The sequence below is a fragment of the Pongo pygmaeus genome, chromosome 20 (assembly GCF_028885625.2).
Source record: "Pongo pygmaeus isolate AG05252 chromosome 20, NHGRI_mPonPyg2-v2.0_pri, whole genome shotgun sequence".
NCBI classification, from domain to species: Eukaryota; Metazoa; Chordata; class Mammalia; order Primates; family Hominidae; genus Pongo; species Pongo pygmaeus.
Window position 1 is genome coordinate 16791558 of NC_072393.2, and position 24633 is coordinate 16816190.

At 48.7% G+C, this 24633-nt stretch overlaps 1 protein-coding gene across 8 annotated transcripts in view; it reads right to left on the bottom strand.

Moving 5' to 3' along the window:
• Positions 1 to 24633, bottom strand: part of EPS15L1 (epidermal growth factor receptor pathway substrate 15 like 1) — a 117141-nt gene that overhangs the window by 23827 nt on the left and 68681 nt on the right. For 6 of the 8 annotated variants that reach the window (XM_054465873.2, XM_063658750.1, XM_063658749.1 and 3 more), the window contains 6 exons: positions 23762 to 23926; positions 16813 to 16936; positions 15420 to 15470; positions 13822 to 13958; positions 7691 to 7751; positions 6653 to 6735 (listed from right to left, as the gene is read on the bottom strand). In XM_054465873.2, coding sequence (XP_054321848.1) covers positions 6653 to 6735; positions 7691 to 7751; positions 13822 to 13958; positions 15420 to 15470; positions 16813 to 16936; positions 23762 to 23926 — 621 coding nt within the window. Of the gene's footprint in view, positions 1 to 4496; positions 5155 to 6652; positions 6736 to 7690; positions 7752 to 13821; positions 13959 to 15419; positions 15471 to 16812; positions 16937 to 23761; positions 23927 to 24633 lie in introns of those variants that run through there. The other 2 variants (XM_054465878.2, XM_054465877.2) reach the window with 2 other exon arrangements.

Genomic DNA, 24633 nt, shown 5'->3' on the forward strand with positions numbered 1-24633 from the left:
AGGAATGGGCAGAAACAGGGGTAAAAATGATCATGTGTTCCTGGCAGGGTGCGGTGGCTCGCGCCTGCAATCCCAGCACTTTGGGAGGCCGAGGCGGGCAGATCACGAGGTCAGGATATGGAGACCAGCCTAGCTAATATGGTGAAAAACCCCATCTCTACTAAAAATACAAAAAATTAGCCGGTCGTGGTGGCGGGCACCTGTAGTCCCAGCTACTCAGGAGGCTGAGGCAGCAGAATGGCGTGAACCTGGGAGGCGGAGCTTGCAGTGAGCTGAGATCCCGCCACGGCAGCACTCCTGGGCAACAGAGCGAGACTCCATCTCAAAAAAATAAATAAATAAAAAAAGATCATGTGTTCCTCCAAGAGCATAGAAGAGAAAGATCAGAGTGGGGCAGAGGTGGGGGGTGGGCAGGGGTCTTTAACTTTCTCCCCAGCAGGGCAGGCCTAGAGACAGAGAACAGGTCAAGAGCACAAAGGCACACTCCCAGGGTTTCCCTTGAGAATCTGAATGCAACAAATTGCAGATGTGGGGGAAAAGGTCTACCACCACCTCCAGCAGACAGTCCTAGAGGTATGGCTGCCTCTGCCTCCAGTGTCTAGTCACACCGATGCAGCTGACTAAGGCTCCAGCGTCTAGTCACACTGACACGGCCATCTAGGCCTTCAACGTCTAGTCACACAGACATGGCCATCTAAGGCTCCAGCGTTTAGTCACACCAATGCAACCATCTAAGGCTCCAGCGTCTAGTCACACAGACGCGACCGTCTAAGGCTACAGTGTCCAGTCACACCAGTGCAGCTGTCTAAGGCTCCAGCATCTAGTCACACAGACGTGGCCATCTAAGGCTCCAGCATCTAGTCACACAGACACGGCCATCTAAGGCTCCAGCATCTAGTCACACAGACACGGCCATCTAAGGCTCCAGCATCTAGTCACACAGATGTGGCCGTCTAAGGCTGTAGCGCCTGGTCAGACCAATGCAGCCATCTAAGGCTCCAGCATCTAGTCATACAGATGTGGCCATCTAAGGCTCCAGCATCTAGTCACACAGATGTGGCTGTCTAAGACTGCAGACTAGTCACACCAATGCAGCCATCTAAGGCTCCAGCACCTAGTCACACAGACACAGCCATCTAAGGCTCCAGTGTCTAGTCACACAGATGCAGCTGTCTGAGGCTCTAGCTTCCACTCACACCAATGCAGCTGTCTAAGGCTCCAGCATCTAGTCACACAGATGTGGCCGTCTAAGCCTCCAGCGTCTAGTCACACAGATGCAGCCGTCTAAGGCTCTAGCATCTAGTCACACTGATGCAGCCATCTAAGGCTCCAGTGTCTAGTCACACAGATGCAGCTGTCTAAGGCTCTGGCATCTAGTTACACAGATGCTGCCGTCTAAGCCTCCAGCATCTAGTCGCCCAGACGCAGCCATCTAAGGCTCCAGCGTCGAGTCACACCAATGCAGCCATCTAAGGCTCCAGCGTCTAGTCACACAGACACAGCCATCTAAGTCTCCAGCATCTAGTCACAAAGACGTGGCCGTGTAAGGCTCCAGCATCTAGTCACACCAAAGCGGCCATCTAAGGCTCCAGTGTCTAGTCACATCAATGCAGCCATCTAAGGCTCCAGCACCTAGTCACACCAATGCAGCCATCTAAGGCTCCAGCGTCTAGTCACACAGACGCAGCCATCTAAGTCTCCAGCATCCAGTCACACAGATGTGGCCATGTAAGGCTCCAGCATCTAGTCACACCAAAGCGGCCATCTAAGGCTCCAGTGTCTAGTTACACCAATGCAGCCATCTAAGGCTCCATCATCTAGCCACACAGACACGGCCACCTAAGGCTCTGGCGTCTAATCACACAGACGTGGTCATTTAAGGCTCTAGCGTCTAGTCACACAGACACACCCATCTAAGATTTTAGTGTCTAGTCACGCAGGTACAGCCATCTAGGCTTCTAGCGTCTACTCATACCAATGCAGCCGTCTAAGGCTCTAGTGTCTAGTCACAGAGACATGGCCCTCTAAGGTTCTAGGGTCTACTCACACACACGCAGCCATCTAAGGCTCTAGCATCCAGTGACACTGACATGGCCATCTAAGGTTCCAGGGTCTAGTCACACAGACGCAGCCATCTAAGGCTCTAGTGTCTAGTCACACTGACACAGCTATTTGAGGCTCTAGCTTCCAGTCACACCGATGCGGTCGTCTAAGGCTCCGGCATCTAGTCACACAGATGCGACTCTCTAGGTCTCTAGAATTTAGTTGCACAGACATGGCCGTTTAGGCCTCTGGAGTCTAGTCAGAGATGTGGCCACCTGTGTCTCTGGCAGCTAGTTATAGAGATGCAGTCATCTAGGCCTCTAGCATCTAGTTACAGAGATGCATCGATCTGGGCCACTTGCGTCCCGTCACAGAGACCTTGCGTAGTCCTAGAGTCGAGGGTGCTCGGCCCAGTCAGAGACAGAACAGGGAGGTGGCCCCTCTAAGAGGCAGCCTACCCATTCCAGGTCCCCCCAGTGAGGACAGTGGCAGGTGCCCCCAGGGAGGGGAAGGGGCCCCAAAGGCTCCTGCACAGATGACCCCACCAGATCCCTTCCCTGGGCTTCGCGCCGCCCTCTGAAGCTGCCCAGGCAGGAGACACTTGCTCTGTGCTGATCTTCTCACCTAATAATAGGCCCAGTGACCTGGGAGGGGGTCCCACTGTCAGCACCTCTGCCTTACACACAAGGAAACTGAGGCACACAAAGGCGGCACAGCCTGCCCAAATCACACAGCAGGTCTGCGGCGGATCCAGGGCTGCCACATCGTCTGCCTCCCAGGCTGGGGCCTCCAGACGCTGCCCTCAGCTGCCGAGGGCCACCCCAGTGGTGGGTCCAGGGCCTCGTCCTGGGCAGACTGTCCTGCCCAGGCTGGAACCCCAACCCTGCCACCTACTCAACACCCTGTGCCTCAGTTTCTTCATCTGTAAAATGGCAAGAGTGACAGAGCTCGGAGGGCTCCGGCAAAAAGGAAATGAGGTGACATGTGACAGGCATCCGTCCACTCACTGGCACTAGATAAAGTTGGCACATGGACCACACGACAATGATCATATCAAGTACGAAGCTGCGATTGGAATCTGGGAGTGCCCCATCTGCTGCCCCAGTTGTCCCCAGGCCTGTCCGAGACATGAGGGGTAGCGTTGGCCTGCAGCTTAGCTTTAAAATGGGCCGTTTAGAGTCGGCTGTTTGGGAAAGAATGGGGGAAAAACACTGGCCCGCCTGTGGGTGCTTCTGCCATTCATGGAACACGCCCCTGGGCCTAGAGCCCGTGCGAGTCCCCCGCAGCCTGGGATGGGCAGCCAAGCAGGTCTAGATGTGAAGTGGTGTGACCGGCCAGGCCTTGTCCTCCCTGGGTGTGTGCTGGCTTCTGGGCCACATCTCCAGACTCGGAGTGGGGCCTCAGTTCCAGTGGCTGCAGTGAGCCTTTCTACCCTCTGCGTCGCGCAATAGGACCCGGGCAATAAAACCACACTCAGCCTGGACATCCAAAGTTGTAAGACCTGGTGACACACTCAAATCAGAGCCGCCTGACCCTCCAGGCTGACCGGGGACACCTTGGGCCAAGCCGGCTTGGCGTCTCCCATGTGTGTTTAAACCCACGAGGCCAATCGGCAACTTGCGAGGCAACAGGCTTTCAATAAATGCCTGGCACTGCCTCCGCAGTGAATCAGATCACTCCAAGCTCCAGAACGCCCGCGTCATTTCCGAATCCCAATTTTCATGACTTCAAGTTTCCCAAGAAGCCTCCTTGGGGACTCAACTCTTTCCTACTTGGGCAGCGGCTTCAAGGAAAGTCTCTATTTTTAGAAAGGTTTCAGTAAAGCTGTCAGGGGCTCTCTGGGCTCGGCAGGAGTGAAGTGTGCTTAAAATAAAAGGAAGACAGAAAAAGCTACTATGAAAACCAGCTCTAAGAGAAACACGTTTGAGTTCACCAGTTGAAGAACTGGTTCAAAACGGAAGACTGAATTTGTAAACAGCAGCCCTAAATATCAATGCACAGCTTTAAACAATTGAGAAGTTGCTAAAAATGAGCTGACGACTAACCCAGTATTTCACAGATGGCTTTTTTTTTTTTTTTTTAAAGGGCAGGAGAGGGTGAAATAAGTTGGACTCTTGTTTTTATTCTCAAATGCTCCCCGGAAACATACTTTGGGGAATCTGTTTTTAAAGCGAGCTGATGTCACGTAGGCTTGATACTGTCTAGAAAAATCTCTTCAGGTGAGGGTGGGGCCTCAACTAAGAGTGCAGGCCTGAAGAGCCTCCCAAAGGAAACTTCTAGAATCAGACTGTGAGATGTGACTCTCCTCAGCAAAGCCATGCAGAGGTAAGGTGCTTCAATTCAGGGACTTACAAAAGGGCCTCCCCGCTCTGCTCAGATGAGGAAAAGTTGATGATGGTTTTTTTTTTTTGTTTTTTTGTTTTTTTTTAAAAAAAAAAACACCTTCTTGCCACTTTCATTTCCCTTAGCATTTTATTTATATCCACAATGTTGTTCTTGAAAAACAGATAGGTAACCAAAGAGGAAAAACAGAGCTGCAAGGTCAGGGTTGAGCTCAGAATGCGGCTGTACAAGTGTCATGAAGGCAGCTGACGGAACGCTGGAATCAAAACAAGATAGTATTGGAGACCCATTTTCCACAGCTCTGTCCAACTCTGTCCTGGCCCGGCACCGCCAATAGGAAGTGAGACCGGCTCTGAAATCACAGCTGCATGTGTGTGAAGAGCCCCTGGTTTCAGGGCCCAAGGAGAGGCAGAGAGTGGTCATTAGATCCCGGCCCTAGCTCAGGGTCTGCTAGCTCTCCCTCCCTCTGCTCACAGTGAGAGGAGGAAGACAGATCCAGCCTCCCAAAGGAAGAGGAGTCCACATGCGACAACCAGAAACGACCAGGACACCTGCCTTAGGGACTGCTGCCACCGTGTGGCCAATGTTTTCTGCTTTCGGGAGATGGTTTCCCGCCTGCCCAGGAGCCTGTGCACTGGCCCCTAAATCTTCTTCTGCCAGTCCCAAACCGTGTCACAGCGTGGCATATGAGGGATGGAGGCCTTCTCCGTGTGCTGGAAGGAGGGGGCGCCACGCCAGGGCCTCTGGGCTCCCTCTGCCCAGGCTCATCTGTGTAAACACACATCCTGCCTCGGTCAGAAGTAGGATCTGCTGCGCCGCCAGGGCACACACACACACACGTCTTTGAAAACCTGAACAGAATCTCAAGTGCTTCTCGGAATCTGTGTTCTGTGATCACAAGTTGCGACCGCTGCCAACCACAAGATGCTCAGAGACTCATCTGCTCCACCAGCTGAGTGAACACGGGGCAGCCAAGGGAGGCTGCCCAGTCACACTGGCACCTGGGGCACCTGGGCATGGGGCTGGCGGGGTGGGGAGCCCGAGGGGGCCTCATGCCTGGGGCACACGTCTTCCAGGTACTCCCGGGGCTCCCTCCCCTCACCACCTTCAGGCTGACAGCAGCGCTCACAGGGACTGGGCCCAGCTGCTCCAGGGGACCCCCCCCACTGGCCACCCCTTACCACCTGGGCCATGGGCTCCAGGAGGGGGGCTGTGTTCTGCTTGTGGCCACTGCCTCTTCCCGCAGCGTTGATGATGCCTGGGCCTCTGCAGGTGGAACGCGTGAGGAAAGCAGGCCCCTGCAGCCCCCCGAGGACAGAGCCCATCTGCCCCTGCCTGGGGGCTACCGAGAAGGGACTGAGTGGACGCGGGTGTCAGGGACGGGACACACCTCACCTGCTTTCCTTCATTCCTGCCAAAGAAAATCGCTCCTCGCTCAAACAGGGAAACATAGAACTCACAAGGAAGCACAATGGTGCCTCAGCCCTGGCCTCCTTCCCACTCACCACGGCCCCCATTTCCAACTTTCCAGCAGTTTCTTCCGGAAGGCACCTCAGTCGTAAGGGGCTTCTATTGTTATTTTTTGACTTGTCCATTCTGGATGTTCCTCTTGAATTCTCTATGCTACCTTAAAGATGAGCTCCAACCACACTGCCAGCCTCTGGAGAAGCCCTACAGCCGTCTGGGACCAGAGCCACAGTGAGTTCACGTCACCGTGCGGTGAGGGCCGGACACAGATGGGTCCAGTCTGGTAACCAGCCTCGCCGCTGTCCTCCTTCAACAGTTCACTCCTCACCTGTGGATCTGTCTGCATTTATTCACGGAGACTGGCCCTCACTTTTCAACACCCCTCGAGAGTTCTGTCACATGGGCGACTCTGAACACTCACTGGCCCACTTTCCCTGGATGCCTCGCACCTGCAGGCCTGCTGCCCATGGCCCTCTCAAGACACCTGTGCCCAACGCCTTCTCGAGTTTCTATTCGGCTATGGCAATGACTTCACCGTCTGAGACCTGATGGTCGTCAGACACCAGTGGGAGCCAGGGGAGCCCAGGGCACCTATGCCACTGGGAGGGGTCAGGGCTCACCCCGAGGGACTGCAGTGCATTGGATCACAGCCATGGATGCTTTCCAGACCTGACCTTGTGTTTGAAAGGTGCCGGGGAGATACATACGTGACATGAACAATTACGCCTGGCAGCCCACACCATGACAAGAGGCACAAAGACACTAGCAGAGGCGCGGGGGCTCCGTGGAGGGGCTTTACCTTGGACATCTGGCTGAAGTCAGCAAAGCCTTCAGCACTATTGAAGGACCCACTTCCGAAGGGATCTAAGGTTCCAAAGGGATCTGCAATCAGCACCAACAAAGTCAGAGTTACAGGTCTTTAAGAGAACATGCCTTCTGGGGTGGAGGGAAAATGCTAGATGGCCCCTGAACCAGGAGACTCAGGAAGGCTGCATTTATTCATTAGACACGTGTGTCTGCATGAAGGTCCCTCAGCAAGGCCTCCCTGCCCACTCTGGCGTGGTGAGACGATTTCTCACTGTGACGACCACTCTGGGAGGGCCAGCATCATTCACGGTCATCAGAAGAGTGACAAGTTGCCATAGGGGCATGGCCCCTGGGTCCCACTGGGTCTCAATGGGTCAGGAGGAGAGGAGCAACTCCAGGGCGACCTGCCACCCACACAATTTATGCAGGGCAGTGTCTTTGGATAGAGGTTTTTGCTGTGTTTTCTCCTCTAACCTGGAAGGGATTTGCCTAGAGTACTGGATACACTCGCCTATGATACCAAACCCTGCTACCCGCCCCATGCAAGCTGCAGGACCAAGCGGGGCCTGTTCCCAAAAGAAAGGGGGTGTCCACAGATGCTCCCATTGCATAAAGGCTCGAGCGTGCATCTGCGAGCTCTACACTGTGAGATGAGGTTCCTTCAAACACAGAACCCACAACATAGGCCAGTACCTGGGGTCAAATTCTGGATTTCTTTTAGGGAGAAAACCCAAAGATACAAACCAAAGATTTATAAGGAGGAGTAAACAGTAGTTAATATCACTGGTGCTATTACTGAATTCCTACTGCCAAAATTCCTTTCCAGAAAGATGCCAGCACGTGCCCAGGAAGGGGAGCAGCAGGGGGTGCTTGTTTTGGCCTAATAGGCTCAGGCCAGGATCTGGGTGCCACTGACTGATGACACAAACATAGAGGCCACGCTGGCTTTGGGAGTGAAAGTGTTAACTGTGGGGGAGCTCTGCTACTGCCCAAGGAATAGTCACGAAGAAAAATAAGCCATGGGTCTCACCTGATCCTTTTGAGGAGACACTGGAGGACGAAAAGGGATCACTGGATTCGAAGGGGTCGAGCTGAGTGAAAGGAGAGAGGAAAGAGTAAAAAGCAGTTCGTTGGTTCCATCACCCATTCATTCAACCAGACCTTCCTGACATCGATGTACAACATCCATTGCTGGGCCAGAGGGAAAGTGGAATGATTAAAACTCAACCCAGGCAGAGTAAAATCCCAACAGATCAACCCTCCTGCAGACAGCACCTATCAACCTGGACGGAATACCCCCAAAATTACAAATACAAAAAGCAGTGGCCTGAAGGCTGGGAAGCGAACAAGGCAGGGAGAAGACTTTGGAGGAGAATTTGAATGCGGCAGAAGAACACAGCAGGAGGCTGAGTTTCCATTCCACCAGCTACAGCAGGAGTGCACAGTGCGGGTGCCTAAGATTCTGGTAGAATCTGAACACCAGAGGATGGAGCCTGGAGACAACCACTCCCAGGGGAAAGGGAGGGGAATCGGGATGGAGGGGCAGAGATGCAAGCCCTGAACTTCATGATCCACTCTCCCCCAAGTCTCAGGCTGGACCCTGCCCACGCAAGCCTGGGGGGACTCAAGGCAGCCTGTAGCTGAGGCCACAAGACCTGAGCTGGGATTGGAGCTTCTGCCATCTGCTGGTGAGTGTCTGCAGTGTGAGTGGCACCAAGTTAACTGCCTGATGAAACAAATCCGTTCCTGCTCTTTGGAGAAAACAGACTACAGTCTCTACACAGAACGCTCACCATGTATCAGATACATTTCTAAACATACAAAGAACTGGAAAAATGTGACCAACTCTCACTGGAAAAGACAATCAGTGTAGCCAATCTCAAAATAACCCAGATGGTAGAACTCTGAGACAGGGACAACTTAAAACGGTGATTATAACTGTGCTGAATGAGGAAAAGGAAAATACACTTAAAATGAGTGAAAACACAGGTGACCTTAGAAGAGAAATAGAAAGTATACAAAAGAAATAAATGAAAGTTCCGGAACTGAAAAAGTGTATCTACAATAAAAACTTCATCACCGGGGTCGGTGGATCACCCAAGGTCAGGAGTTCAAGACCAGCCTGGACAACATGGCAAAACCCCGTCTCTACTAAAAAATACAAAAATTAGCCAGGCGGGCCAGGCACAGTACCTCACACCTGTAATCCCAGCACTTTGGGGGCTGAGGCAAGTGGATCACCTGAGGTCAGGAGTTCGAGACCAGCCTGGCCAATATGATAAAACCCGTTTCTACTAAAAATATAAAAAATTAGCCGGGCGTGTTGGTGGACGCCTGTAATCCCAGCTACTTGGGAGGTCGAGGCAGGAGAATCGCTTGAACCCAGGAGGCGGAGGTTGCAGTGAGCCGAGATTATGCCATTGTACTCCAGCCTGGACAACAAGAGTGAAACTCCGTCTCAAAAATAAATAAATAAGTAAGCCAGGCTTGGTGGTGCATGCCTGTAATCCCAGCAACTCAGGAGGCTGAGGCAGGAGAATAGCTTGAACCCAGGAGGTGGAGGTTGCAGTGAGCTGAGATCACGCCACTGCACTCCAGCCTGGGCGAAAGAGCGAGACTCTGTCTCAAACAAACAAAAAAAACCCTTCATTAGGTTAGCTAAATAACCAAGAATAGAAGAGTAAGTGAAGTTGAAAACAGAGCAGCAGAAATTACTCATCTGAAGAAAAAGGAGAAAAAAGAATGAAAAAATAAAAAAATAAATAGAGCCTCAGGAACCTGTGGGACAATAACAAAGGGTCTCACATCCATGTAACTGGAATCCCAGAAAGAGAGGGGAGAGAAAATGGAGCAGAAAAAACAAATTAGCAGAACTGACAGCTGAAAGCTTACCAAATTTGTTTTGTTGTTTTGAGATGGAGTCTCACTCTGTCACCCAGGCTGGAGCACAGTGGTGCAATCTCAGCTCACTGCAACCTCTGACTCCCAGGTTCAAGCGATTCTCCTGCCTCAGCCTCCCAAGTAGCTGGGATTACAAGTGTGCACCACCACACCTGGCTAATTTTTGTATTTTTAGTAGAGATGGGGTTTCACCACGTTGGCCAGGCTGGTCTCGAACTCCTGGCCTCAAGTGATACACCTGCCTAGCCTCCCAAAGTGCTGGGATTACAGGAATGAGCCACCGAACCCGGCAATGAAAACCTACCAAATTTGTTGAAAAGCATAATTTACAGATTCAAGAAGCTGAGCAAAGCCTAAACAGTATAAACACCAAGAAAACTACACCCAGAAACTTCAAAAACTATGAAAACCAAAGATAAACAGAGAATCTTGAAAGTAGCCAGAGAAAAACCATCTATTACATACAGGATAACAATGACCTGAAAGAATACTCCTCTCCACCGGGCACGGTGGCTCATGCCTGTAATCCCAGCACTTTGGGAGGCCAAGGCGGGCAGATCATGAGGTCAGAAGATCAAGACCATCCTGGCTAACATGGTCAAACCCCATCTCTACTAAAAATACAAGAAATTAGCTAGGCATGGTGGCAGGTGCCTGTAGTCCCAGCTACTCGGGAGGCTGAGGCAGGAGAATGGCGTGAACCCGGGAGGCAGAGCTTGCAGTGAGCCCAGATCGCGCCACTGCACTCCAGCCTGGGCGACAGAGCAAGACTCTGTCTCAAAAAAAAAAAAAAAAAAAAACAACTCTTCTCATTAAGGACAATGGAGGCTGGAAGGCAGTGGAAAAACACACTAAAAGTGCTAAACAAACAAACAAAACCCCAACAACCTACATCAAACACAATGTCCTTCAAGAATGACAACAGGCCCGGCACAGTGGCTCATGCCTGTAATTCTAGCACTTTGGGAGGACGAGGCGGGCAGATCACTTGAGTTCAGGAGGTCAAGACCAGCCTGGCCAACATGGTGAAACTCTGTCTCCATTAAAAATACAAAAATTAGCCAGAAATCGCTTGAACCTGGGAGGCGGAGGTTGGAAAAAAAAAAAAAAAAAAAAAAGAATAATAGCTGGGTGAAGTGACTCAAGCCTGTGATCCCAGCACTTTGAAGGGGCTGAGGCATGAGGATTGCTTGAGCCTAGGAGTTTGAGAGCAGCCTGGCCAACATATGGAAATCCCATCTCTACAAAAAATAAAAAAATAGCTGGGTGTGGAGGTGCACGCCTGTGGTCCCAGCAACTTGGTAGGATGAGGTGGGAGAATTGCTTGAGCCCAGGAGGTTGAGGCTGGAGTGAGCCAAGATCACACCACTGCACTTCAGCCTGGGCAACAGAGTGAGACTCTGTTTCAAAACTAAGAATAAAAAAATGACAACACAGTCGACCTGAGCTATAAGAAGTGCTAAAGAAAGTTCTTTAGGCTGAAGGAAAATGATAATGGAGGGAAAACCAATCTTCAGAAACAAATGAAGAGTATCAAAAATGGTACATATTTGGGTAAAACTAAATGACTACTTTTTTCCTCTTTCCTTAAAATACCCACAATGGATTAATACAAAAATTGTAACAGTCTTATGGAATTTCTAATGTATTTAGATGTATGATATTCACATGATGGCTATAACATAAGACAAGCTGGCTGCAAGGGTGGGTGGACAAATGGACCTACATGGTTGCAAGTTTTCTACATTTTACATGAGATAATACAATACTAACCTCAAGTAGACTATGAAAAGTTAAAACTGTACACGATATTTCCTAAAGCAACCTCTAAACAATCATTAAAAGAGGTATGATTAAAATAATAAAAGGCCAATAGACAGAATTCAAAAAAACATTCAAACAATCCAAAAGAAAGCAGGAAACAAAACATGGGATAAAAAGCAAGCAAATAATAAAATAGTAGACTTAAATCATATCAATAATTACATTAAATGTTAATGGACTAAACATTCCACTTACAAGGCAGGGACTTCTGACTGGATTAAAAAAAAAAAAAGCAAGCCCCAACACTATGCTAGTTACAAAAGACACCTATCAGTTTTAAAGACCCAGGTAAGTTGAAAGTAAATGGTTGAAAAATGACGTATCATGTAGTGAATAACATGAGGAGAATGAAGTGATAAAACAGACTTCAAGACAAAGAACATTACCAGAGATCAAATGGGAGTCTTTTATAATGATAAAAAGGTGGTTGTGTCAGAAAGACACAACAATCATAAACATCTATGCACCTGACAAAGCTTCAAAATACACAAAGCAGAACTTGATCAAATTAAAGTGCAGTATGAACAATTCCACAGTCATAGGAGAATGTTTAACGCCTCTCTCTCAGCCATTGGTAGGACTAAAAAACAAACAATGAAGACACAGATAATCTGAACACTATCAGGAACCTCAACCTCACTGCCATTTGTAGAGTATTACACCCAACAACTAGATACACATTCTTCTCAAGTGTACATGGTTTGTTCACGAACATAGGCCATAAACAACAAGCCTTGATTAATGTGAAGGTATTGAAAACATACAGAATATGTTCTCAAATAACAAATTTAATTAAAAATCAATAATAACAGTATTATAATATACCTAGAAGAAGCCAAGTATCTGGAAATGAAAGAACACACTTTTAAATAATCCATGAGTAAACAGAATTCACAAGGGAAACTGGGAAATATCTCAAAACTGAATGGCAATGAAGAGACAAAGTATTCAAATATATGAAATACATGTAAAGCAGTGCTTAAGGGAAATATGTTGCTTTAAATTTATACAGATGCTCCTTGACTTACCATGGGGTTACATCCTGATAAACCCACTGTAAGTTGAAAATATTTTTAGTCAAAAATGTACGTAATATCCCAATAAACCCATCACAAAGCAAAAAAATCAGAAGTCAAACCAACTTAAGTCCAGACACTCCTTGACTTATGATGGGACTGCATCTCGATAAAACTATTGTAATGTCAAAAAACTGTAAGTTGAACCATCGTTAAGTCAGGGACCGCCTGTACTAGAAAATGAAGTCTAAAATCAATGAACGAAGGTTGGATCTTAAGACGTTAGAAGAGCAAAGTAAACCCCAAATAAATAGGAGTAAGGAAATGGAATAAAACAGAAATAGAAAAGAGAAAATCAATGCAATAGAAAACAAGCAGTAGAGAAAAATGAAGCCAAAAGCTGGTTATGGGAAAGGTCAATGAAATTGGTAAACAGATCACCAATACCAGGAATGTCAGGGAAATTCTCACTACAGGTCTTAAGGACATTAAAAAGGGGCCAATAAGAAAACACTGCAAATGAATCTTTGCCTTCAAGGAGCTTCAAGCGCTAAAGACCAAAAGGTCCACAGGGAGTGAGCGAGGTGGGCACCAGGGCAGCAGGAGCCCTGAGAAGGAGGGATGAGTGCCCGTCTCTGAGCAGGCCCCGGGCCTGGGTTGCAGCCTAGAAAATGGAGGAAGGCTACGAAGCACGCTCACTCCATCGTGAAAATCCTCTCCTCCATCACCAGAGGCTGCTTTTTTTTTTTTTTTTTTGGTTTTGAAATCCAAGTTTACACCTATTTAACCCAATCTCTTGGGCATAATGTGCAAAATACCCGGTGTCTGCCGCGCCTGGGGATGGGAGCACAGGTATGCTGGAGTTGGAAACTGTGAGGGTCAGAGTTGGCTGATGCTCTCAGGAGACACCAGGCAAGGCAGCCGGGCTGAGACGCCTGCACTTACTCCTGCCATGACGGGGGCACCTACCAAATGTGACTCTAAGGTCCCTACCAGTGCTGTGTGTTACAAGGACCGTGCAGGGTGGCCAGGTCCGTACAAGCATGTGGTGCTTGTGTGATTTAGTCTTTTTTGGGAGATGAAGGGGCAGTGGGGGCAGATGACTAGAGTTGAGGGGTAGGAATGGGGATAGAGAAATAAGAACTATGGGTGACATCCTCTTTGCCCCGACGTAGGGCCACTGGACCGCTAACTGCACCTTGAGGCTCACAAGATGAGTCACTGCAGTGACTAGGCCAGAGAGCTCCCTCACTTGGCAGGAATGAAATCAGCCTGGGATACCAGCTCCCGGAGAACAGGCACTATGGCCCACACTCGCAGGCACCACGTACGCTCCACGAAGGGAAGGGGGCCTTCGGGAAGGCCTTACACACACAGAGCAGGCACGCAGCTCTCTCAGGCAACGTCCCACCCCACTCACCTTCGAAGGTAAGGAAGGGTTTTTCGTGAATGGGTCCGAGGTAAATGGGTCATTCTTTGTCTGTTTCTTGAAGAAGTCGTCAGTGGCAGAGCCACGGAATGGGTCACTTTCTTTGAAAGGGTCTCCTCCAAATGGATCTAGAAGGAAAAATGCCCTGTAAGTAAACATTATACCGAGTGAAAGAACCCAGGCATAAAAGAACACATCACAGAATGATGCTGTTTACATGAAATTCTAGAAAGGTAAGAATGCTAGTGACGGAAAACAGGACGGTGGTGGCCAGGGGACCCTGGGGAGAGGGTGGAGGGTGACAACAAAGGGGACTCAGGAATGACAGAAGTGTTCTCAAATTGCACACAACCGTGCGTATTTATTGAAACTCATTACATAGTAAAATGGGTGAATTTTGTTCTGTGTAAATTATACCACTAAATAAAATTGACTTTAAAAATAATATCCTGGCCAGGCACAGTGGCTCATGCCTGTAATCCCACCATTTTAGGAGGCTGAGATAGGAGGATCATTTGAGGCCAGGAGTTCAAGACCAGCATGGGCAACATAGAGAGACTCCCACTTGTAAAAAAATGAAAATAAAAAATTAGCCAAGTGTGGTGGCACGTGCCTGTAGTATCAGCTACTAAGGAGGCTGAAGCAGAAAGGCTGCTTGAGCCCAGGAGGTCAAGGCTGCACTGAGCTATAATTGTGCCACTGCACTCCAGCCTGGGAAACAGAGTAAAACCCCATCTCTAAATAAATAAATAAAATAATATATCCTGCAGGAGCTGGATATAATAATAATAATAATAATAATAAACAATGCAGGTAAATCCATAGAGACAGAAAATAGGTTGGTGGGTGCCAGGGGTTGGGGGAGGGAATGGGGAGTGACTGCTGATGGGGATGGGGTCTCCTTTTGGGGGGATGAGAATGTTGTGGAACTAGATGAAGGTGATCATTGCACAACACTGTGAGTGTGCTCAATACCACTGAATTGGATGCTTTAAAACAGTGACTTTTATGTTACATAAATTTCACCTGAAAAAAAATAAATCAGTCAGGCATGGTGGCTCACGCCTGTCATCCCAGCACTTTGGGAGACCAAGGTGGGCAGATCACCTGAGGTCAAGAGTTTGAGACGAGCCTGGCCAACACGGTGAAACACCGTCTCAACTAAAAAATACAAAAATTAGCTGGGCATGGTGGTGGGCACCTGTAGTCCTAGCTAATCGGGAGGCTGAGGCAGAAGAATCACTTCAACTCGGGAGGCAGGGGTTGCAGTGAGCCAAGATCACACCACTGCACTCCAGCCTGGGTGGCAGAGCAAGATTCCGTCTCAAAAAATAAAATAAATAAATTAGCAAGCAATGTAATCCCACCACACTCCAGGGTGGGGTGCAGGTAGTGACTGAACCTGGGGAGGGGAGCCACCTCCAGAAGGGAACAGGACCGAGAATGGGTGCAACATGGATGGACGGCCGTCCTTCCCAGTTACATGGCTGCCATCCCCAGTGTATGTGGACACAAGTCCCATCACGTATGACTTCTGAGCCAGGACTGGACATAGTCTAAAGACTGGTCCGGGAAACACTGAATTTTACCTGTTGAAGTTGTCTGCTGTTCTGCAAAGGGGTCATTCTGGAACGGGTCGCCTGGGTGGAAGAGGAGAGAAACCCTTATTAGCTCTAGGGCACAGGACGCGGGCCGGGCCCTTGGACACAGCCACCCACCTGCCAGGCCTTTCATTGCCTTCTACTCCTCCAGTGTAGGGAGAGAATGTTAATTCCTTCTCTACTATCCACCTGCCCTCAAAACCTTGGCAAATCAAAAAGGTGGACCTGGAGGAGGCAGCTGTTTCTGGCTAGAATGTTTAAGATGAGAAGGAAGGTACTGCTGGCTGTCCCACACAGACTGGAGTTGGGGAAGACACACAGTGGGCTAGAATCCACTCCTCTCTTCTCATGCTGGGTTTCCTTTATCCCATCTGTCTGCCACCTCCCTGGGTAAGAGGACATAGGACCCTGGGCTGTCCCTCACTTCATCACCGGCCCTGCAGCAATAAGGCGGTGGCACCCCTGGGCTTCAGGGGCTGCCGGATTCACCTCTCAGACCCGGCAGGCTTCAACCCCAAGCTGAAGCTCAAGCTCCCACTGCCCTCTCCCCACCTGTGTCTTTCTCAGAAATGTAGAGAGCCTTCCTCCTGGAAATACTGTTTTGCTCTGAAACATGGAGAGAAACTTGGAAACCTTGTTTCTGGAATTCTTAGTTATTCTTGACTCAGGTGTGGCTCTGGATAGACTCCTAAAATTATCCAGACCTTAGGTTTATGTAGGAATCCATGGTTTGCCAGGTACTTTCATGATCATTACTAGCTCTGATTATTTTATCAACCCTGTGAGGTGAGCAAGGAGGAAATTTATTAACCTGCTGAGGGATTAGGAAACTGAAGTACTGAAGAGTTGAAGGGGGCTGGCCAAGCTGCCTTCAAATGTGGGTCTTGTGGTGAGCTTGGAACGCTTCCCACTGTATCTCGATGCCTTGGCTCTCTGGTTAACAGGGTGAGATAAGAAGCTTAAAAGGTGTTCCTGCCGGGTGCGGTGCCTCACACCTGTAATCCCAGCACTTTGTGGGGCTGAGGCAGGTGGATTAACTGAGGTTAAGAGTTCGAGAACAGCCTGGGCAACACAGTGAAACCCCGACTCTACTAAATATACAAAAATTAGCCGGGTGCGGTGATGGGCGCTGAGGCAGGAGAATTGCTTGAACCCAGGAGGCGGAGGTTGCAGTGAGCCGAGATGGCGCCACTGCATTCCAGCCTGGGTGACAGCGAGAGAGCGAGAGTTTGTCTCCAAAAAAAAAAAAAAAAAAAAGACGTTCCCTTCCCCCTCCATTTCAGATTGTGGCATGTCCTTACTTTTCTAGCCCTTCAACCACTCTAAATTCGACATAAAACACACAGTCTTTCGATGAGAAAGTGGGTAGCAAGTGAGATACCTTTGAAGGGGTCAGCTCCTTTAAATGGGTCAGATTTGAAGGGGTCTTCTGTCTGGAAAGGATCCGGATGCAACTCTTGCGTGTTGTTGCTAAATAACAAGGCTTTATTTTTGAAAGGATCATCCTACAATTTTGTGAAGAAACAGGACAGGGATTTTATTATTCCTGAGTTAAAGCAAAGTACGGAATTCCATACTTAACTCACATTTCCACTTTGAGTAGCATGACCCTAAAAAGAATGATTTAGCCAGGAGTTCGAGACTGGCCTGGGCAACATAGAAAAATCCCATCTCTATAAAAACAAAAATTTAAAAATGAGGCCAGGCATGGTGGCTCACGCCTGTAATCCCAGCACTTTGGGAGGCCAAAGTGGGCGGATCACCTGAGGTCAGGAGTTCAAGACCAGCCTGGCCAACATGGTGAAAACCTGTCTCTACTAAAAATACAAAAAATTAGCTGGGCGTTGTGGCAGCCACCTGTAATCCCAGCTACTTGGGAGGCTGAGGCAGGAGAACTGCTTGAACCCAGGAGGTGGAGGTTGCCGTGAGCTGAGATTACGCCACTGTGCTCCAGCCTGGGCGATAGAGTGAGTGAGACTGTATCTCAAAAAAAAAAAAAAAAAAAAATCCAGGTGTGGTGGCATGTACCTATAATCCCAGCTACTTGGGAGGCTGACTCAGGAGACTGCTTGAACCCAGGAGGTGGAGGTTACAGTGAGCTATGATTGTGCCACTGCACTCCAGCCACAACAGTGCAAGACCCTGTATCTTTAAAAAAAAAATTAATTAAAGATCATTGAAGAAGTATGAACCTGAGTGAATAACAATGTTTAATACTGGTTCATTAGTTGTGACAAATGTACTATATATGATGTGACTAACAGGAGGAACTGGGTGTGGGATATAGAGGAACTATGCACTATCTTTGCAGTTTTTCTTTTTCTGAAACAGGGTCTCACTCTATTGTCCAGGTTGGAGTGCAGTTGCACGCTCATGGGTTACTCCAGCCTCGACCATCTGGGCTCAAGTGATCCTCCCACATCGGTCTCCTGAGTAGCCAGGACTACAGGCGCGCACCACCAAGCCTGGCTAATTTTTATATTTTTTGTAGAAATGAAGTCTCTTACTATGTTGCCAGGGCTGGTTTTGAACTCCTGAGCTCAACTGATCCTCCCACCTCAGCCTCCCAACGTACTGGGATTATACGCATGAGCCACCGCACCTGGCCTATCTTTGTAATTTTTTTCATAAATCTAAACACTATTCTAAAATAAAAGTTCATTAAAAAATCATTGAGTGGAAGCAACTCAAATGTCCATTGATGAATGAATGGATAAACAAAATGGAAAAACAAAATTTTTTTCTAAGGCAGAAAAAAATAATGAATTTGGAAATGTCATCAAGAAAATTGTAAAGAGCCACACAACAGAATCTGATTCAGCCTTCAAAAGGAAGCAAATTCTGACACATGCTCCAACATGGAAGAACCTTGAGGAGAGGATGCTGAGTGAAATAAGAGTCACAAAACGATGCACAAGGTATGATTCCACTTCTATGAGAACCCTAGAGTCATCACACTCACAGTGACAAAGTATACAGTGGTTGCCAGGGGCTGTGGGTGGGGGGATGGGGAGTGGGTATTTCATGGGGATGAAAACGTTCTAGAGCTGGGTTCTACAACAACGTGAATATACCTAACACTACTGAACTGTACACTTAAAGACAGTGAAGATGGTCAAGTTTATGTCTATTTTTCTTTTTTTTAAGACAAGAGTTTCACTCTTGTCATCCAGGCTGGAGTGCAGTGGCACGATCTGGGCTCACTGCAACCTCCACCTCCCGGGTTCAAGTGATTCTCCTGCCTCAGCCTCCTGAGTAGCTGGGATTACAGGCGTGCGCCACCATGCCCAGCTAATTTTTGTACTTTTAGTAGAGATGGGGTTTCACCATGTTGGGCAGGCCAGTCTTGATCTCCTGACCTCAAGTAATCCACCCGCCTCGGCCTCCCAAAGTGCTGGGATTACAGGCGTGAGCCACCGCGCCCAGCTGTTTATGTCTATGTTACCTGAAATTTAAACAATTTTTTTTAATCACTGAGTCAGAAAAAAATAATAAACTTGGAAATGCCATGAAGAAAACGGTAAAGAGCCACTCAACAACAGCAGCACAGGCCTCATTTAAAAGGTGTGACCTTCCTCAATCATCTTTTTCTCGGTGAGTATGTACCTTTGTGGGCATTTGAGAAAATGGAGTTTTCATACCAAGAAACATGCTGGTTGTTTCTGTCCTATGAGGAAATGAGTACTTATGCTGTTAGAATTACTAGAGCATACACAACGCTTTGCATTTTTTTTTAAGTGTGTATTTCTAGAAACAAACAGGTTCTTTTAAACGAGAAGAAAAAATATTTACTTTTGAAGAGCACATTTTTGTAACGGGAAGTAGTCTGAAAAGGGTGGGTTTGTCATATACATGGGAACAATACAGTTCGTTTAAATAAGGACTCTGTTTTAGTTAATAAAGACACACCCTCAGTGAAAACATGAATGTTTCACTGTGATATTAAAAAAACAGCACAACACCCTCATTGAATTTGGCAGACACACTGGCATTCCTGCGTAGGGCTCACAAATCAGTCCAGTATTCCAACCGACCAAAACAAAATCATTAAAAAGCTGGGGCTTCCACGAAAATAGGGACAATGGTTTGAGGCAATGACATCAAAGGTCCAAAAGAAAGTTTCCTAGCAAGGCTGCCACCACCCTGGGGCAGCCAACTTAGGGGTGCAGGACAGTTATGAGAGGTACAGAGTTAAGACAAGCCACCGGTCTGGGCTGTGAATGAGTGTGAATCAGCGTGAGTGCCGCTTCCTCGGCCCCCGCTTCAGGAGAATGCACCCACATCCCTGCCATCTGATGAACATGGAATGGTTTTTCTTACCTGGGAAAGATTAGCTGGAGCCTCCGACCACAGGGTTTTCCCAAGGTGGGGAAACCAAGCCAGGTTCTTAGACAAGTTAAGTACAGATGTCCACAAGCACCGCAGCTGGAGACAGTGCTGAGTGGACATCAGGTGCTAACGACCACAAGACACACATGCCCAGCAAGTGTCTGATGGGGGTCTCGGATGCAGATAAAGATGGAGAAGTCCTACCTAAGGAAGCCAGGAGGCCACGTGGAAAATCTGCCTTTCACACTGCCCCATGGAAGGAGGAATGTATTTGTTCCAGAAGAAAGAGAGGAATCATGACCTGGATAAAGCAGCGAGTTAAGAATGCCAGCTTGACCTCAGAATGAAAGCTTCTATTTAGTTTGTTTTTAAAGGTAGGATCTCACTATGCTGCCTGGGCTGGAGGGCAATGGCTATTCACAGGTGCAATCCCACTACTGATCAGCATGGGAGTTTTGACCTGCTCCGTTTCTGACCAGGGCAGTTTTACCCCTCCTTAGGCGACTGGTGGTCCCCTGCTCCCAGAAGGTACCATACTGATGACTAACTTAGTGTAGACACCCAATCAGCATAGCACACTACAGCCCAGAACTCCCGGGCTCAAGGATCCTCCTGCCTCAGCCTCCCAAGTAGCTGGGACTACAGGCACTCGCCACTACGCCTGGCTCTATTTAGTTTTTAATTGGCATTTATTTATAAGGTTTTTTTTTTTCAGTGTTTTCAGTCGTCACTTGGAAGACTGCCAAATAACAGTAAACAATGGCAGAAAAGAGACTGAGGTTCTGGGAATGCCGGCTGCAAGCCCCCTGCACTGACAGTCAGGCCTGCAATCACTTTCTCAGGAGTCATTGGCCTGAAGCCACAATCACTCCTTCCCTTTCCAAGGGGAAGCCTGAGACCCCAGCAGGATTCAGGAGGTCAGGGTAACTAATGGTGGTTTTGATTCCGTTGCACAGAATCAGAGTGGGAAATGAGATTTCCCTGTTACAAAGATACCATCAACTCTACCCCCTGCAGACCACCTACCAAGTAGAACAGACCCATCTGCTAACTTGGGGGACACGAGTACAGCATACAAGGGCCAGGATGAATGACACGGCCCTTCGCAGAGATGTAATATCTTGAACAAGTTCAGCAACCAGTGTGAAGTTGTGCCCTTCTTAGGAAATACACACGGCAACTCTGAAAGGGGGCTGAAGAAGCTTCTGTGACATTCCTGCCCTTTAGAGGAGTGCTGGGCAGCAGGGGTGTGCTGGGAATCAGTTCTCTCAGAAAAAAGCCCTGGTTTAGAGCTTCTGCCAATTCCTGTGGTGTAAACAGTCTCATCATGGTTGATTTCAAGTTTCCAAGCAACTAGCTCACAAGTTCCTGTTTTTTGCTTTTTGGAGTTTTTTTTTTAGAGATTGAGTCTCACTGTGTCACCCAGGCTGGAGTGCAGTGGCACACAGCTGGCCTCAAGCAATCCTCCCACCTCAGCCTCCCAAAGGACTGGGATTACAGGTGTGAGCCACTGTGCCCAGCCAGTTTCTATTTAATAATCGGTTCTGGAAAGTCAATAAAAACTGGCTCCAGCATGCCACTGGGTCTGGATGTGACAGATCAATCAACCTTTCTTAATCTCTCCTCAGTAAGGCCTAAGTCTGGGATGATTTATTAGCTTCTCTCCACAAGTTGATTGGATGGTGAGCAAGAGGCCAATATTCTCATAATCAGATGAGAGACAAGAAATAAAACATGGCTTTTAGAACCCTGACTTTGGCGGGTGCGGTGGCTCACGCCTGTAATCCCAGCATTTGGGGAGGTCGAGGCAGGCAGATTGCCTGAGGTCAGAAGTTCAAGACCAGCCTGGGAAACACTGTGAAACCTTGTCTCTACTAAAAATACAAAAATTAGCTGGGCATGGTGGCACGTGCCTGTAATCTCTGCTACTCAGGAGGCTGAGGCAGGAGAATCACTTGGACCTGGGAGGCAGAGGTTGCAGTGAGCTGAGAACATGCCACTGCACTCCAGTATGGGAGACAGAGTGAGACTCAGTCTCAAAAAAAAAAAAAACCCTGACTTTTGAGATAAAGTCACACTGCATGAGCTTCACATGGAATTTAGTAACCTGAGTAGAACTGTCCAAACACAGGAAGTTCCAGATGTAGCACTGTGGACACACTATTCTCAGGGACCTAAAATCCTCAACTTCAACCCACAAGGGAGAACTAAGACACCTCTCTCTCGGCTCTGAAGCAGTCTTGAAGTGTTCAGGAGTAAACAAAAATCTCTCTTCCAAGCATTTATTAAGAAATAGAAACAAGCCAGAAAAATGCTTCAAAAACTGTATTTGTACAACAAGATAAAAACAGTTTTTCTTTCGGATGCCAGTTGCAAGTTTCCATGTAACATACCTTATATCTACATTCCCAAAGTAATTGTGTCTCATATAACCTTTGCCCTGCCCAAAAGATGAACAAAAATAACCAGAAAGGTAAAAATCTGTCTTCGGAGTTGGGGGAATCACTGGCCACTTGCAAACTGCCACTTCACTGCCAACTTTTATCCAAGAAAACCGGTTTCTAAAAATCTGCAAAAGGGACGTTTAAGAGGAAGCTGCTCCCTGAAGGAAGACTGAGCAGGACAAGCCAAAAGCGGTGCCAGGGGACAATGCCAGATGGGGAAAGTAAGAGCCAGGTTGTGAGGCGGAAACACACACGCCAAGAACAGCCAGGGAGCAAAGCGAGGAGTTCTGGCTTCTTGTAACTCATGAAAGATGAATGCTCATCGTTTAAATTTAGACGACAAAGCTGACGATGACGGGCCCGGGGGCGGCTATGGAAACCACCTCATTACGAGTCCACGAGAAAAGAGAGTATGGGAGGAAAGAGGGAGGCGGTGCACCCAGCAGGGGCCAGACACAAGAGACAGATGAGCTCGCCAGCAGTGCCTTCCCAGCAGCCCAGGGGACGCGTGTGCTTCCCCATAAATCCTTGGGACTGAGGACTTGGCTGCTGAGAAAAGAAACACGTCAAGCATTGAACATAAAGAGGCAAGTGTGGTGTTTAGAGAGCACGAGCGCTCACTCTTATTCCAGGGAGGAAGAGGAATCCATGATGTACAGAGGCCCAGGAGCAGAAGGGCTCCAGGGAGGAGCCCTGGGAGAGAGGGTGGCAGCACGGAGAGAGCTGCTGGAGGCAGCAGAGCACCAAGGAAACATCCAGACCTGCGCGGCCCAGCCCGTCCGCTCCCGGAACAGCACCAAGACGAAATGGGAAACTGCATGTCCCCAGATTCGAGGTTGCAGAGGCAGACTCTGGTGTGAACAGGGGGGATGTGACCACCTAAGGAAAAGGTCACACCTGTCTTGGTATCAGGGGCTCGAGAGCTCTCAAAAATATAAGGGGCCGACAGTCCCCTGCCCCAGGCCTGATCACAACTCCAGGGTCATGAGGTCAGAGTAAAGTGCAGAGGTTTTTAAACATAACCAAAATTTCAGGAGAGGCCAATTCTCACTTGAAAGAGCAACACCCTGGGGCGCTGCTTGCCATTACTTCCTCATCTTTGGCGACACATTTGCTTTTCAAGGTGTTCCTTGTGGAAACACACATACACATAGACACATGCCCCTCAGATGTCCCCTGCCCCCTGATTAGTAGAATGTGGGGTTTCCACAATGAGCAGAAACTGATCCAATTTTGGTTAAGTTTGAGAAGCCCTCTGAATTTGGGTGGTTGGCCCAATGTAAATACTTCCGCAGAGATGGAGGGCATTCAAAACAGGTTCTGAAAGGATCCAGGCCTATCTTGGACTTTGTTCTGGAAGCCAGGAGTCAGCATGGCCACCTGTGCCAGGCTGCGAGGCCTGGTGTGAACGCGCAAAGAGGCAGCAAAAACAAGAGACAGCCGCCTGCACTTGGATGGAACCAACGTTGGCCATGAACAGATCTGGCGGGTGGGATGTTCTGCTGTCACACCAGGGGACTAGAGCCCCGTACTGTGATACGTTTATTCAACCTTTACCATGGTTCCAAAACCGCCCCTCTCTGCCAGGGAGACGCCTTCGCTCAGGTTGGCCAGGTCGGTCAGGCTGGCACCATGGGCTCCATCGAGCACCTGGTCATACTGCTCCAGGCTCCTGTGGGCCTCCTGGCGGCTTTCATGCAGCTGGGAGAGTTTGCTCCTTGCCTGTGCAACAAAGACATCATCAGCGTTAAGCAGGGTCAGGAAAACATGTCAGGAAAGACCTTTTTTTTTAAGACACAGGGTCTCACTCTGTCACCCAGACTGGAGTGTAGTGAAGTGATCATAGCTCACTGTAGCCTTGAGCTCCTGGCCTCAGGAGCTCCTCCTGCCTCAGCCTCCTGAGTAGCTGGGACTACAGGCGCATGTCACCACCTATATTTTTGGGCAGCAAACCGAGACCCCATCTCTGCAAACAGTACAAAAAAAATTCTGTATTTTTTGTAGAGATGGGGTCTCACTATGTTGCCCAGTCTGGTCTTGAACTCCTGGCCTCAAGTGATCCTCTTGCCTCAGCCTCCTAAAGTGCTGGGATGACAGGTGTAAGGCACTGCACTGAGCAAAGCAACATATCTTTGCTCCTGACACCCAACTACAAACTCTAAGGGTTAGAAGAGAAAACACTGAAAGTAATCCTACAGATACTAACCATAAAGCACAAGAAAGGGCGTAAATCTCTGAGCGGTCCATGCTTGCGATCAACCGTGGCCTATAAACTGGCTGATGGAGCACAGACAGAGACCAGTTCAATTGGGAAAGGAAGTGTGCCTGGCCACTCCGACACAGGCGAGGGCCAGTGTCACAGCCACTGTGTAGACTGGATGCCCAGGGCCAGGACAGAGGCCTTCAACTACTGCCCACAGGAGAGCAGG